Source organism: Zootoca vivipara, chromosome 6 (assembly GCF_965207765.1).
Source record: "Zootoca vivipara chromosome 6, rZooViv2.hap1.1, whole genome shotgun sequence".
NCBI lineage: Eukaryota > Metazoa > Chordata > Lepidosauria > Squamata > Lacertidae > Zootoca > Zootoca vivipara.
This window is the reverse complement of record NC_142589.1, coordinates 47,695,159-47,709,108: the sequence shown is the minus strand read 5'-3', so window position 1 is coordinate 47,709,108 and position 13,950 is coordinate 47,695,159. Positions and strand designations below refer to the sequence as shown.

Genomic DNA, 13,950 nt, shown 5'->3' with positions numbered 1-13,950 from the left:
GAAAGTCCATTGCTGAAAGGCTAAGCTTTACAAATCATTGCTGAATTATAGAGTTTTGTGTTGAGATATAATTTAATTTCACATCCGAAAGGCTAGTTGACTGCATGGAAGATGGATTGAAATGAAAGAGTTTCATTGAAGGAAATACTGTGCTCACGGTTACAGCAGCCTTCTCCATCTGTGTGCCCTCCCACTGTTTGGGACTGCAACTCCCATCAGCTGCTGGCTGGGGCTGATGGGAGTTGTAGTGCAAAACAGCTGGAGATCACCAGGTTGGTGAAGACTGTCATACAAGGTCCTAGTCCTCCACTGTGTGCATCTTTATTTTTATCTCTCTCCCAACAGGAGCCCAACACTAATAAACACAATACAAATAAAATTATACAATACTTCACCATGCCATTAACAAGCTAAAGCGCATACAGTTTTGAAATGGCAGTCTAAGATTTGAATGGTACTTTAACACCGTACTACCAAAAAGGTTATGAAATAATGCAAACATATCCTTCAATTAGCTGGCCATCCTTGCATTTTGACCCTAAATACTGGACAGTCACTGTAATGACAGTGGCTCAATGTAGGAACTAATGGATTGTACAAGTGTTCATACAGGGAAGCAGTTTGGAGTAACACCAAGGAAGGAAAAGAATCCAGAACTGGAGGAATTTCAAATGAACACTGACATCCATTGAACGGACACTGGGATCTGAAATGCGGTTCTCCTGCACCCATATATGGGGGAGGGTTTTGACCGTGTAGTGTTTAGCCTACATGAAAACCAATAAAGGAAAATTAAACTACCATCACCCAAATATTGACATGGGATCACATCCAGCTAAGTTTGTAGACCCACAGAAGTCAATGGACCTAAGTTAGCGATGTTCATAATTTTCAGTGAGTCTACCCTAAACATTAGCAACCCATAGTTGCAAATTTCCTTTAGTTCTTGCTTCTGTCTACATAATTTGCAATGTTTGCAGCAGTGAACTGTTGTTTTTTTAACCATGCTTTTTATTGGACCATTACTACAACACATACACACCACACTTAAAAACAGGGCCGGCTCTAGGGGTAGGCTGGGTAGTGCGGGGCGCCCGGGCGCCGGAGCGATCTCCGCACCACGGCGCCCGGGCGCCCGACATGCTTGAGACGACCCTGCTTAAAAAAACTACAAATACAAACAAACTAAAAAGAAAATCCAAACAAACCAAAAAGAACATACACAATAAATGATAAGCATATAACCATAGGTCCTTGAATTTCTGCGCTCAGACCTGTTATCTAATTATCTATATCCGATTGTTATTATATTCTAATAGACTTCCTTCCTCCCTATTGTGGGCCTGATTTCATACTTAATAAACTGTTTCTTTCTCATTTCGTGTTCCTGCCTTTCCTCCTTGTATTGTATTTATACACTGAATTTTATTTTGCAAAAATCACTCAAAGCAAGTCCTCAGCAGTGAACTGTTTTAGCCAGTGATCCTATGGGGCTTTTGTGGAAACCATGGAGAATGTCCTCACACCACAGCAGTGAGGGAGTTCTTTTTCTTGGCATGTCATGTTCATGGCAGCATAAAGAGCATTGCTGCTGTATCAGGCTAGACCGAGTCTAGCATCTTGTTCTCACACTGGCCAACCAGATGCCCTAATGGGAAACCCACAAGCAGGACCTGAGCACAAGAACATTCTCCCCTCCAGTGGTTTCCAGCAACTGGCATCCAAAGTCATTGCTGCATCCGACTGTGGCTATAGGAGAAACCGGGTCATGTAGTGTGTAGGGTGGCCTGTGCACATCTAATCCATGCAGGCATGTTGTAGATGTGCATCAGAGTATCTGCACACGCACGCACACGCACACACACACACACACACACACACACACAGAGTCAAACTAAAGCAAATTGGGACTCCAAAATCCAGGGAGGGCATTTGGATGAGGAGAATTTCGAATGTACCCCTTTATAATAAAATGGAGCTTTTGGCCAATAGCACCCAAAATGTATATGTGTGGGAGAGAACAGCAGCAAATTCAACTGCAAAGCTGAGCAAATATGCAGCTTTTCTGAAAGTTCTGGGAGAGGAGGAAATCCTGATTTAGACCAGAGCTGCAGTTAGCTAAATCTAAGTTTCTACCAGTGTTGTCAGGTGTCAACACCTCCCAAGCAAAAAGCACGTCGGTGTTGATCGGACTAATTTTGCTGTTCAGAGAGGGAATGAGGCATGCTAGAGGGGCTGCTTCTGGAAACCAGACAAATAAGCAGCATTTCATCAGGATGGGCTCAACAATTCTCCTCCAGTCACCATTCCTGCAATGGAAGGTTAGGCAGCCACAGACCTGCAGGTCATGTGTGGCCCTCAGACTCTCCCCAGGGTATGCCTACCTCAAGTACTTTTGCCTGGCTAGAATGTGCTTGAATGGAATAAGCGAGTGGATGTGTAGAAACCTCTGTAGCTAGAATGTACAGAATGTAGCTAGAATGTTGCCTCACTCACTTCTTGCCTCCGGCCAGCCTACCAATGTCATTCTATCCACAAGAGAATGTGGCCCTCAGGCTGAAGTCCTTTCCCTCCCCCTTCTGCAGAGGGAAACATGGAGCTTCCTCAGCTCTGCTCAGCAGAGTCAAGCAAAGTAACTTCACCAAGGTCAGAAAGCAAAAGAAATGAGTGACTGATGTGGTGCTCAGTTCCATGCAGGCAAACTCACTGGATTTCACTGGCAGGGCCAGGGCTAGGACAGGAATGGAGTGCCCTCCAGATCTCCCATCATCTCTGGCCACTGACTAAGGTGGCTGAGGCTGATGGGAGTTGGAGTCTATCCAACAGCATCTGAAAGGCCATGGCTTCTGTGGGCTACGACAACAGTGAGAAGATACAAACCTTGATGATATTGCAGCCTATAAATTCTCTCTCTCTCTCTCTCATATTTTTCCCCTCCAATGGGGCAAATAGCAGTTTGGGGTGTGTGTGATTTCAATGGGGGAAAGCACCATGGAGGAAAGGGTTAAATTCCCACCCATCCCCTCAGTGTTACGGTGCAGATCTGAATAAGTTAGGTGGGTGCTTCTATTAACATTTAAAATAAATGTGAGAGATTATATGCACCGATCTTCCATGTTATGTGCTTCTTTTGGTCCTTTCTTAACCTTTTAATCATTCCAGGATCAAAGCAGCATAACCACCACCTATGGAAAATATAGCTTCTTTTGCAAAAGATTACATCAATGAATTCAAATTAACAGTGATATGGCTGGATGCCAAGGACACTGACCTGAAACTGGCCTTTTAATTGCACTGTACGGGATACTTATTAGAACTGCATCCTTCAGTGTGATTATCTGCTTGACAGTCTCTGAAACTGAGCCCCTTTAAATAGATATGGAGGGAGTTTATCAATAACCCCATTTTGTGCTTGCAGTCCAGTCCATCGCCAACACATCTGCGCCATATTACGTCTCCCAAAAGCAGAGCATACTGTTTTGTTTTTCATGAACCCCCCCCCCACCTGCAAGACCTAGAATCAATAATAAGCTACTCTTAAAGGCTGGCTAGAGCATGTGGAATCTTGGCAATAATGGAATAGCTTATCAAGAGTGGGAAATAATAGAAATCCCAGACAAATTGGGAGGTAATTTGAAGGGAAATCATAATTAGCTTCTACAGGAGTTAAGGCGGAAGCAACAAGCCAAAAGGGGGAAATTAGGCCAGAACGGCAAATCGATAGAACGTTACACAACAAATGCTTTATTAATGAGGGCTCGCAGGAAGCACAAAGGGCAGGCCAAGGCAGCTATCAACTTTAGCATCACAACTCATTTTGGAGGTTGATCAACATGAGAGAAGTCAGATCACACCCATGAGCTCTGTTTTCAGATTGCGGACTACAAGCTCATAATTGAAATTGGTTATCGTTCAGTAATCAGGAGGCCAAAACACAAGGAACAGGGAATCCATAGTATCAAAGTTACATATCAAGACTAGAAGAACCAAGAGTCTGCATGTGGCTCAGTTAAAAGTACTGTACTGTATAGCAAACACCACACAGCAAACACTGTATTCTCCACTCTGTTTTATATGACCGTCAGTGGTACAATCAGGAAAGACTTTGGGGCAGATGTCAGCAAAATGGGCAGGAAAGAACCCCAAACACAGAATGGCTAACTTGACACATTTGGAACTAAGCAAAATGATATCCATTACCATCTAAACAGGGGTACCTCGTAAGTACATTAAGTCCAGAGCCAAAAATTACCTAACTGCACCACTGACAACAGTTCTCTTTTTGAAGGTTTCTACAATTTATTTCCAGTTTAGTCTGCATCTAGACTAGGGATAGGATATCTCCACATCAGTTTGAGGGTGTTTTTTTTTAAGTCATCACAAAATTTCATCAGCATTTTACTGCTAATATCTCCTAATACAGTGGTACCTATACTTACAAATAACTCTACTTACGAATTTTTCTACTTACAAATGGAGCTCCATCCGCCATCTTGGATGCGGTTTAGATAGGATTTTTTCTACTTACGAATTTTTAGATAGGGTTGCTTCGACTTACGAATTTTTTCTCCCAATGCATTCCTATGGGATTCGACTTGCAAATTTTTTCGACTTACAAATGTGTGTTCGGAACCCATTAAATTCGTAAGTAGAGGTACCACTGTATACATGTTTGCATGCAGTTTTGCCTAAGATACAAATTCTTGTAAGACAATTTCCCCAAATATAATGCATTTGTGGGTGTTATTTTTACTAATATGTGCATTGATACCCTAATATAAGCCCTTTTTGCCAGCACTTTGGCAGATAAACAGCTTTGAAAAATTCAGAGAAGTGTGAATGTCAAAGGATGATTGTGTTTTGGGTCATTTGTTGGATTGTATTCAGCTACGTGTTACTCAGGGGACGCGGGGGGCACTGTGGTCTAAACCACTGAACCACTAAACCGCTGATCAGAAGGTTGGCGGTTCGAATCCCTGCGACGGGGTGAGCTCCCATTGTTCGGTCCCAGCTCCTGCCAACCTAGCAGTTCGAAAGCATGTCTAAGTGCAAGTAGATAAATAGGTACCGCTCCGTCGGGAAGGTAAACGGCGTTTCCGTGCACTGCTCTGGTTTGCCAGAAACGGCTTAGTCATGCTGGCCACATGACCTGGAAGCTGTCTGTTTACTGGCTCCCTTGGCCAGTAAAGCGAAATGAGCACCGCAACCCCAGAGTCGTCTGCGACTGGACCTAATGGTCAGGGGTCCCTTTACCTTTTAAGTCTTACTCAGAGTAGACCCGCTAAATTTTGTTTTTTAAAAAACCCTATGTTAACCATATCCACTTACTTCAGTGGATTTACTCTGAGTAGGACTAACACTGAATACCATCCATTGTTTCAAAATCTGCAAATCCATTAAATTGAAACCGGAAACCAGAACTTAATTTTCTTTTGCACCTACTTGGAACTACGGTATTGGCTTCTTCAGCAAGTGGTGGCTAGGATGCTTCCTATGCATTTCCTACATCAGTGCAAGTGAAAATTGTCAAAAATGTATGGTAATGGTGAAATGAGATGCATCATAAATTGTGCAAAAGCTACATTTGCATTTTGAAGGAAGACTCTTTGAGAGGGCCGTCTCTAGCCCCGGGCTGGGTGGCGCCAGGCGCCAGGGTGCCTGGCCACCAGGGGCACAGAAGGGGCGCCAAATGGCTGGTTTCTGGTAGCAGCTGCTGCCAGCACCCCCACCCCCCACGACGGCAGTAGTGCGCGGCCATTGAGCTTCCTCCATGAAACAGAATCAGCGAGACTCCTGCCTAGAATGGCACCATGCGCCCGCTGCCACTCTAGGCAGGAGTCTCGTTCATTCTGCTTCATGGAGGAAGCTCAATGGCCGCATGCCACCGCTGCGGCCGCTGGAGGGAGGCGCCAAGGAGGGGCGGTCCAGGGCGGGAGGCCGAGCAGCCCCCTCTGTGGGAGGTGGGCTCTGCACCCAAGCCAGCCCCCTGCAAGGTGGTGCGTGCCGTCCAGGCTCTGCCATCCTCCATCGCCGCCCCTCAACCACGCACTACTGCCATTGGGGGGGACGGAGCATTCTTGCACCACGGCGCTGGATACCCTTAAGACATTACTGCTCTTTGAGCTAGAACAGCCATGGGTGTTATGGACTGGCTAGATGCAGATGAGAGGTGGGAGGCAGCAGCTGGAGAACCTTCAAGGGAACCTCCCAAGGGAGGAAGGTTCAGAGCCAGGGGATTGGTGATGGGATGAGTGGTCAAAGAGAGAAGAGGGAGCAGACTGGGAGGAGGAGGAGGAGGTGTCAGAACAGGGCTTAGTGAGAAGGAAGAGGGCAGTCCAAAATCAGAGGCTGCTGAAGAAGCCGGGGAGTCTCCCCTTCCTGCTGTGAATAGCTGCACCCCTCCCTGGTCTCCCAGAGCATGGAGAGCAATGAAGAGGGTGGAGAAAACAGAGACAAGGCAAAGGAACCACAGGTTGCTGGGGAAGGACCCAGGAGAGGAGCCTTAGAGAGCAGTGGGAAGGCAGGGACCTTCATTTGGACAAGACCCACTGGGGAGAGTTGCTGTGAGCACAAGGCCTGCACTGCTTTGGTTTCTTTGAATAAAGAGTGAACTTCGCTGACACCAGGTGTTTTATTGCTGGCCTGCTCCTGGCAGTCACCAACCTGGTGCCCCCCAGATGTTTTGGACTAATCAGCCTTGGCCAGCAAGGCCATGCTGGCTGGGGCTGATGGGATATGTAGTCCAATGCATCAAGAGGGCACTAGGTTGGCAAAGGCAGGGCTAGAGCTTCCCTTGAAATTCAAATTCAAGAGATGTGCTTTTTGTTGGGGAGTGATCAGGGAGAGATAGAATTAAAGTCCTTATTCCCACACCCAGAAGAGGCTGATCAGGCTTCCCCCAAGCTGTTGTTTACATCATTTTTTTTAAAAAATGTCCCCTTTAATTGCATGATGCAGCCATGCAAGTGACATCACAGCTAGATTGGTCCTCAATCTTAAAAAGAATCAGTTCTTGTTTGTTTTCTCTGTCACATTAACAGCATTCCCAAGGGGTATTCCGGACCAAACAGATAACCACAGGAGTACTTGAGAGAAGGGTTGAAAATCAGCAGGGTTGTATGTAGAAATTTGGATTCATTTGTTGTTGTGTTTTATAATCCTGGAAGAGAAATTAATACATGGTGGTGGTTGTTTTAAAGAAGTTTTATTGTGACCAATTTTGGATTCGCCTGCCTCTCCAAGAGGCTTTGATTTGGAGCTGTTATTAAGTCATTTTGCGCTACCAGTTTTTCATTCCAAGTAGCATGGAAGAAGATATAAATGCATTCACTAATTAGGCTTGCCTTAATGTAGTATAGATGAATCAGTTGTTGAGAGAGGGGTTGCTTGATGGACAACAGTGTTAAATGAGCCAGCATGATTCACTCACCAATAATATTCCCCCCTTTAAAAATGGGGGGGGGTATTGCTATTAAAGTGTCAAGTATATTAACAAATTTTAGGAGAGTTAAATTTACACTCGGTACATTAACTATCAATTCCAGCTGGCACTATTAATTTCTCATTTTCATAATATGATTCTGTAAAGCTCTTTAAAAGGGAAAGAGATGTTATATATTTCTTTTTCCCTGAGGTTTTTATGCATACCAGTGCTTTCTCCTCCATCTAAGTCAAATTTCCCAATTCCCAAGATGTACTATTTTTAAAATGATAATAATAACATTGGATATAAGGATATACTAGGGATTGTGGAGAGGAGAGAGAAGTTGCAAGGAGGCACGTGCAGAGCAATAACTTAGAGACACTGTGTGAACTCTCCTGGTTAATTTGTTCCAGTGCATCTCTGCATTGGGTCCGATGATTGGATCATTCAATCTTCCCAATGCAGAAAGCCACAAAAATTACTTGCCTTCACGGAAGGTTGATTGGAAGGCGATCTGGTGAGCCTTGCCTTTGATTACTCAGTTTGTTTTCTTACAGTGCACTAGTGGTTCTCTCCAACCTCACTAGGTCACACTCTGGCATACAGTTTGGGAATGACCAAATCTAACCCCTCAATCTGTCTTTGAGCCTAACTCAGAACTAGGGATGGGTGAATCATTTCAGTTTTTCTTCAGTTTCTCATGTATTAAGTTCCATTCTCCACATTTTCCATAACAGTTTATGTCGTTTTTAAATACCCTTTATACAAATTCACCAGTATCTTTGTATAAATTTCTCCATATACACAACATCTACATATTTTTGCAAAGCAACTTTCCTCACGATTCATTTTTGTATGCCATTCTTACTAATATATGCCTTTTATGCTCAATTTACCCTAGTATCTGCATTTTTGTACACATTAGCTGGCTGGAGAACTGCATCGCAAAATCCAGACAAGCACAAATTCTGAAGTACGGCTGAGTTCACATATTGTTTCAAAAGGTACCAATTGGGTAGGTTTGTTGTTAAATGTGATCTGAATCACTTTTCCCCCTCCATCCCTATTCAGAACTTAGATTATGGGTACATCTGGTTACATTAAGCATTAACGAAAGCCGAGAAAACTCTTTGCAGATTTTCATTTGGCATCTTTCAGGTAGCCTTGATTTTAAAAGTTGCAAGGATTCACTAGCTTAAAACAGCACTTAGGTAAAAATAGAACTAGCGCGGAGTAGGGGGGGTGGAAACCCAGCCTGCTAAAAATTTTGCAGCAAACCCCTGCTTCTTGTTTTCATCAGTCTATTGTCCTGGAGAGTGTTTGTGTTGTGTGTATGTGAGAGGGGTGGGTGTGACAAATACCATTAATTTGTAACCAATTTGATACATAATGGTAGTTAGCCATATATATGGGGAGCACCTGGGAAGTTAGGCATTCATGATCATCCCCAGAATTTAATGTTATTTTCTCATGTCATGAGTTTGAGGTTCAATCCCCCTTTGAGACAGGGGAATTCAGGGAGGAGAGAGCAAATTTTGTTTCAGAAGTCTCAAAGATGATTGAACTTTTTAGCTGATGGGAAGAGAAAACAGCACCAACCAGCATTTCTAACTGCCATTATCAGCACATATCTGCCTTGCATATTGCTAAGATTAAATAATAGAAAACATCAATTCTTGTCTTTTTCCAAATGGGACTGCCCATTTGGTAAAATGAGTCTTCAAACCCCTTCACTGAGGTGACACACATAAGCTGCATATAGCTGCATATATATAGATAGGTTTCAACAAAACATCACATCTTGTAATGTATACCCACCAAATGCCCTTCTCAATTGTAGGCACACTGCCGAGATCCCCACTTATGGAAAGGCTCAAAGGAAGCTGCCTTATACTGAGTCAGACCTCAATCTATCTAGCTCAGTGATGTCTGCACTGACTGGAAGTGGCAATCCACAGTTTCTGGCAGCATTCTTTCCCAGACCTATCTGGAGGTGCCAGGATTGAACCTGGGAACTTTTGCACGCAAGGCAGATGCTCTGCCACTAAGCTATAACCCTCCCTGTTGCATACCACTGCTTTGCCGTACTAAGATAACAGACTCTATACACAGACTTCTGCATCCATTTGCCACAGAAGTCATGGCAAGCATTGAAAATAGGGAGGTGTATGTTTCTCTTCTCCAGGTCAGGGGAATAACAATCACAACCAATCTCATCCTTCCAAACGCCTATTCTCCCTGCAATGTCTGCTCATCCAACAGAATTCATGGCACTTCTGAATTCAGTAAAATTTGCTAGCCCTGCGATGAGGGAAAATCTGAGGCCAGCCAACCTTGCAGGGCTGTTGTAAGAGTTATTGAGATAATGTACAGGTGAAACTCGGAAAATTAGAATATCGTCGAAAAGTGCATTTATTTCAGTAACGCAACTTAAAAGGTGAAACCAATATATGAGATAGACTCATGACTTGCAAAGCAAGATACGGTATGTCAATCCTTTATTTGTTGTCATTGCAATTATTTGTTGTTAGGCAGGTCAATTATAAATGGAATGTAATTAATGAAATGTAATAGCGATGTTTATTTTTGTATTGTTGTAACTGTTTGTTTTATTACCCTGGAATTTGTATATATATAAAAAAAGTTGCATGACTGAAATAAATGCACTTTTCAACGATATTCTAATTTTCCTAGTTTCACCTGTAGGTGAAAGTGCTACAAAGTGCAACGGAGACCCCACAGTGTGACATAAAACACAACGTGTTAGGATGACATTTTTCACTGCCCTCATCTTCCATAACTGGAATCTCTGAAAGCTCCCCAGCTTAATTACTTTGTATTGTGTTTGTATGTGTGAAATTCAGAGAGCAGTTGCCAAAATCTAAAGCAACTCCAATGCCAGCCTGACCCTCTTTGAGGGGTGTGTGTGTGACGGCTTCCTGTGCCCATTAACTGAAGCGGACTGCACTGCCTTTCCCCTGGGCTGCTTTTAACGGGAATTTATTCTCTTGGGAAAGATATGCCAGGAGAACAACCAAGCCCGGGTCTCTTCCTGGGACCATGCAAGAGTTGACTGTCCTGCCCTTCCAGGGAGAGATCCCACGGCACAGCCCTGCCTAAATGAGGGCAGCCTCCCCGCCTTGAAAGCGCTTCCTCTGAGGTTGCTAACTCCCCCCCCCCCTCTTGACAGAGATTCTCTGCTTTTAGCAGCTGCCTGGAAGGCAAAAACACTTATTAGGAAAGGCTCCCACTCCACGGAGAAGATGAAAGCGATGGTTTCCTTTGCAAAATCCCAGCCTGGAGCCCTCCTGGGGAGGGGAAAAGTTGGCTACCCTTCAGTGGCGCAGGGAAAGCGGTCAGCACTACGGTAGCTCAAGGGCTTCGGTCTACCCTACCTGGAAGCCTTTGCTCTAAGAACCACCGAATAAAACCCCTTCTTGACTTAAATCCTGATGCGCGCACCCCCCCCCACAATTCAGTTTTCCTCAAGAGTCAGACCCAAAACTGCCTTCCCTCCCCCATATAGTTTGGAGTGGGGAGGGATATACCCATTTTAAACCCAATGAGACAAAACAAAAAAACTCCCACCTGCTAGGGAATTCCGCGGGGGGGGGGATCGAATCAGCGTGGGGGGGATTACTCCCTCTTTGGCCAGCAGAGAAGTCACAGCCCTCCTTTGCTGTTTGCCCCCCGCCAAAAAAACGAGGGGGGAATGAAAAGAAAGGATTTGGGCTTTTGCAAAGGTAGACTGCGCCCGCACCTGGAGGTTCTACTAGCGCCTCGCGCAAGAGCAGCGAAGGGGACGCCACTCGCCAGGTCACTTGCGAGTCTCCAACCTCTCGTGCTGCAAGGCGCCTGGCCACATAAAGAAGACCAGGTCGCCTTTCAGTAGAAATCGATTTCTTTTTTCGCTGGCAGGCGGAGAGGGGGAGAAAAGGTCCAGGTTTGTTGGGCAGTTTCGGGCGAGGGCGAGGGCGCCTCTTCCCCTGCTTGCTTGCTTGCTTGCTTGCTTGCTTGCTTGCTTGCTTGCCTGCCTGCCTGCCTGCCTGCCTGCCTGCCTGCCTGCCTGGTCTCCCGCCCCCCGCCCGCCCGGGTCTGGGCTGCAGCTCTCGGCTCAGAGAAGGGAACTCACATCCAGGATCACGGAAGCGCCTTTCCGCTGCTCGGGGAAGCAGCCGTCCTGCCCGGCGGCCGCCTGGCCTTCCTGCAGGAGCTCCCGGTCGGGCAGGATGCTCTTGTCGCTCATCTTGGTGACTATCCAGCGGAGCAGTCCGTCCAGCCCCCCGATCTGCGGCTGCTGTTTGCGGAGGAGCTTGTGGACGCTCTCCCGGCAGTAGCGCGCTGCCTGCTCACACATCTTTTACAGGAGCCTTCATGCTGGAGCCGGGGGTATTCCCTCCCACACAGGCTACATCACCCCGCCGACGGCGGCTCCCGGGCGAGGAGCGGGCAGGCGAAACCCCACCCCCGCCTGCTACACTCCCCGGAGGAGGGACGAGGGAAGGGGGTCGCTAGATCGCACCCCCCCCACACACACACACCTAAGGATGGGGGCTGCCTGCAAGGGATGCATCGGGGAAGGAGAGCGGGTGGCTGGGAGGAGGACGCTTCAAGCGCATTTCTCCCAGGTCAATTTATCTTCCAGATGTTGTTATTATACAGATATACATATACATATATTCTGGAAGTTACAGAATACATAGCCAGGGGGCTTGTGATCCTGTTAGGTCATCTTCCCCAACCTGGTGCCCTCCAGCTGTTTTGGACGGCAACTCTCATCAGCCCACCCAGCAAGGATTATGGGAGTTGTAGTCCAAAACATCTGGAGTAGCATCAGGTTGGGGGCGGGCACACACACACTGCACTAAATATTCTCCCTTTTTCTTTCAGTAGAAGCTCAAGATGTGGCAAATGGTGCCAGCTGCTAAAGATATAGGCTTTGAACTGAAGAACAGGCACATTCTGAGACTAGGAATTTGTTTCCAGTTCCCATAACTGAGCTCACTAGTCCTTTCACACAAACGTCCAGTCCTTTCTTCATTTCAGCAGCCTAACTTAAGTGAAACAAGTCCTTCTGTTGGTGCCGTTGTTAAACTGGCAATCACAAACTTTTGCCAAACTACTGCAGACCACCCAGAGATCTACTAGTACAGGAGGGGATAATGTGGTACCCTCCAATTGTTGCTGGATTATGATTCCCATCAGCCCCAACCCAGGAACTGTGATCCTAAGAGCAAGTAGCTTTGTACATAGGAAAACACTTCCATTCATCATGGATAACTTAGATGAAGATCAACAGAGCCCTACAAACCATGACCCATCTCTCAGTGCCCATTGTATATGTGGTCACCAGCAGGCTTGCAACTCAGGGAGACCTTATTGAATTAGCATTTAGGCCAGGCACCCCCAAACAGCCCTCCAGATGTTTTGGGACTACAGCTCCCATAATCCTTAGCTAACAGGACCAGTGGTCAGGGATGATGGGAATTGTAGTCCCAAAACATCTGGAGGGCCGAGTTTGGGGATGCCTGATTTAGGCTGTTTTGATTACTGCAAATGGGCAATCAATGAGGAGCCAGGGATCTCGTTCTTAATGTCCCTTGGTGGCTGGGCATCTCTCTCAAGCCTTTAGAATGCAAGACTCATCAGTCTTTGAGGCACTGACACAGTCTGGCTAGTGTGGGGGGGTGTAGTTTGGAGCCAGGTTTGCTGTGAGGATAAACATGAAGAAGGACTATGTGCACTGCCTTCAGCTCCTTTGAGAAAAGATACGGTATAAATGTACATCATGAAGAAGTTGGTGGTGATAATGATGCAAGCAGTTGACGACCATTTACATATACTGCCCTATTGAAATCACCCATTGAAACCCAAGGCTACCATAGGTAAAGATTCTTGTCTAATATCTTTTGAGCAGAGCAAAAATCTGGAGTGTTGACAACTCCCCATGTCTGGTAAAGAAGGCCACTTTTCATCTCCCTTTGGAATAATATTTTCCTCCCCTTTCCAACCCTCAGCTGGATGCTTTAACTAATTAAAGGCTTCCAACAGGCAGAAGCATCCATTCCCTTTGGAGCCAAATGTCAGAGAGACTTGCTCATATTTGCTAATGACTGACAAACTGTGGAGAGTTCCAAGTGCTTAGCATCCAAAGGGCGTAATAACACTGCACACACATCACACATGAAGACCCATTGGTCCAACTACCTTGATAAGGTATACTGTGACAGCTCTCCGGAGCTTAGGACCAATCTAGATGAGATGGTTAGCAGTCATGCTCACTATTCACCTGTCTCTCCCAGGGTTGGTGCCATCCATACTAAACTGTTTGGACCTGTCTGTAGCAGGTACCCATAGGGCCAGGTATAGGAGCATAGGAAGAAGCCTTATACTCATCAAGTTAGTTCCCATTGGAATATAGATTTATTTACTTCATTGAGTATCCCTAATTGGGAGGGGCTGCTGATTTTGTTTTATCCAGAAGAACCTCTGTTTTTCATCATTCCATTTTTCCATGTAATAGTTTG

The 13,950-nt window shown here is 45.7% G+C and overlaps 1 protein-coding gene across 1 annotated transcript in view; it reads right to left on the bottom strand.

Annotated features, from left to right (window-relative positions):
- The window catches only part of NECAB2 (N-terminal EF-hand calcium binding protein 2), a 152,800-nt gene extending 140,889 nt beyond the window's left edge, over positions 1-11,911 (bottom strand). Inside the window, exon 1 of the mRNA XM_035119359.3 lies at positions 11,556-11,911. Within this exon, the coding sequence (XP_034975250.2) occupies positions 11,556-11,780 (225 nt within the window). The 5' untranslated portion in view covers positions 11,781-11,911. The remainder of the gene's footprint in view (positions 1-11,555) is intronic.
- Between the last annotated feature and the right edge of the window lie 2,039 nt (positions 11,912-13,950).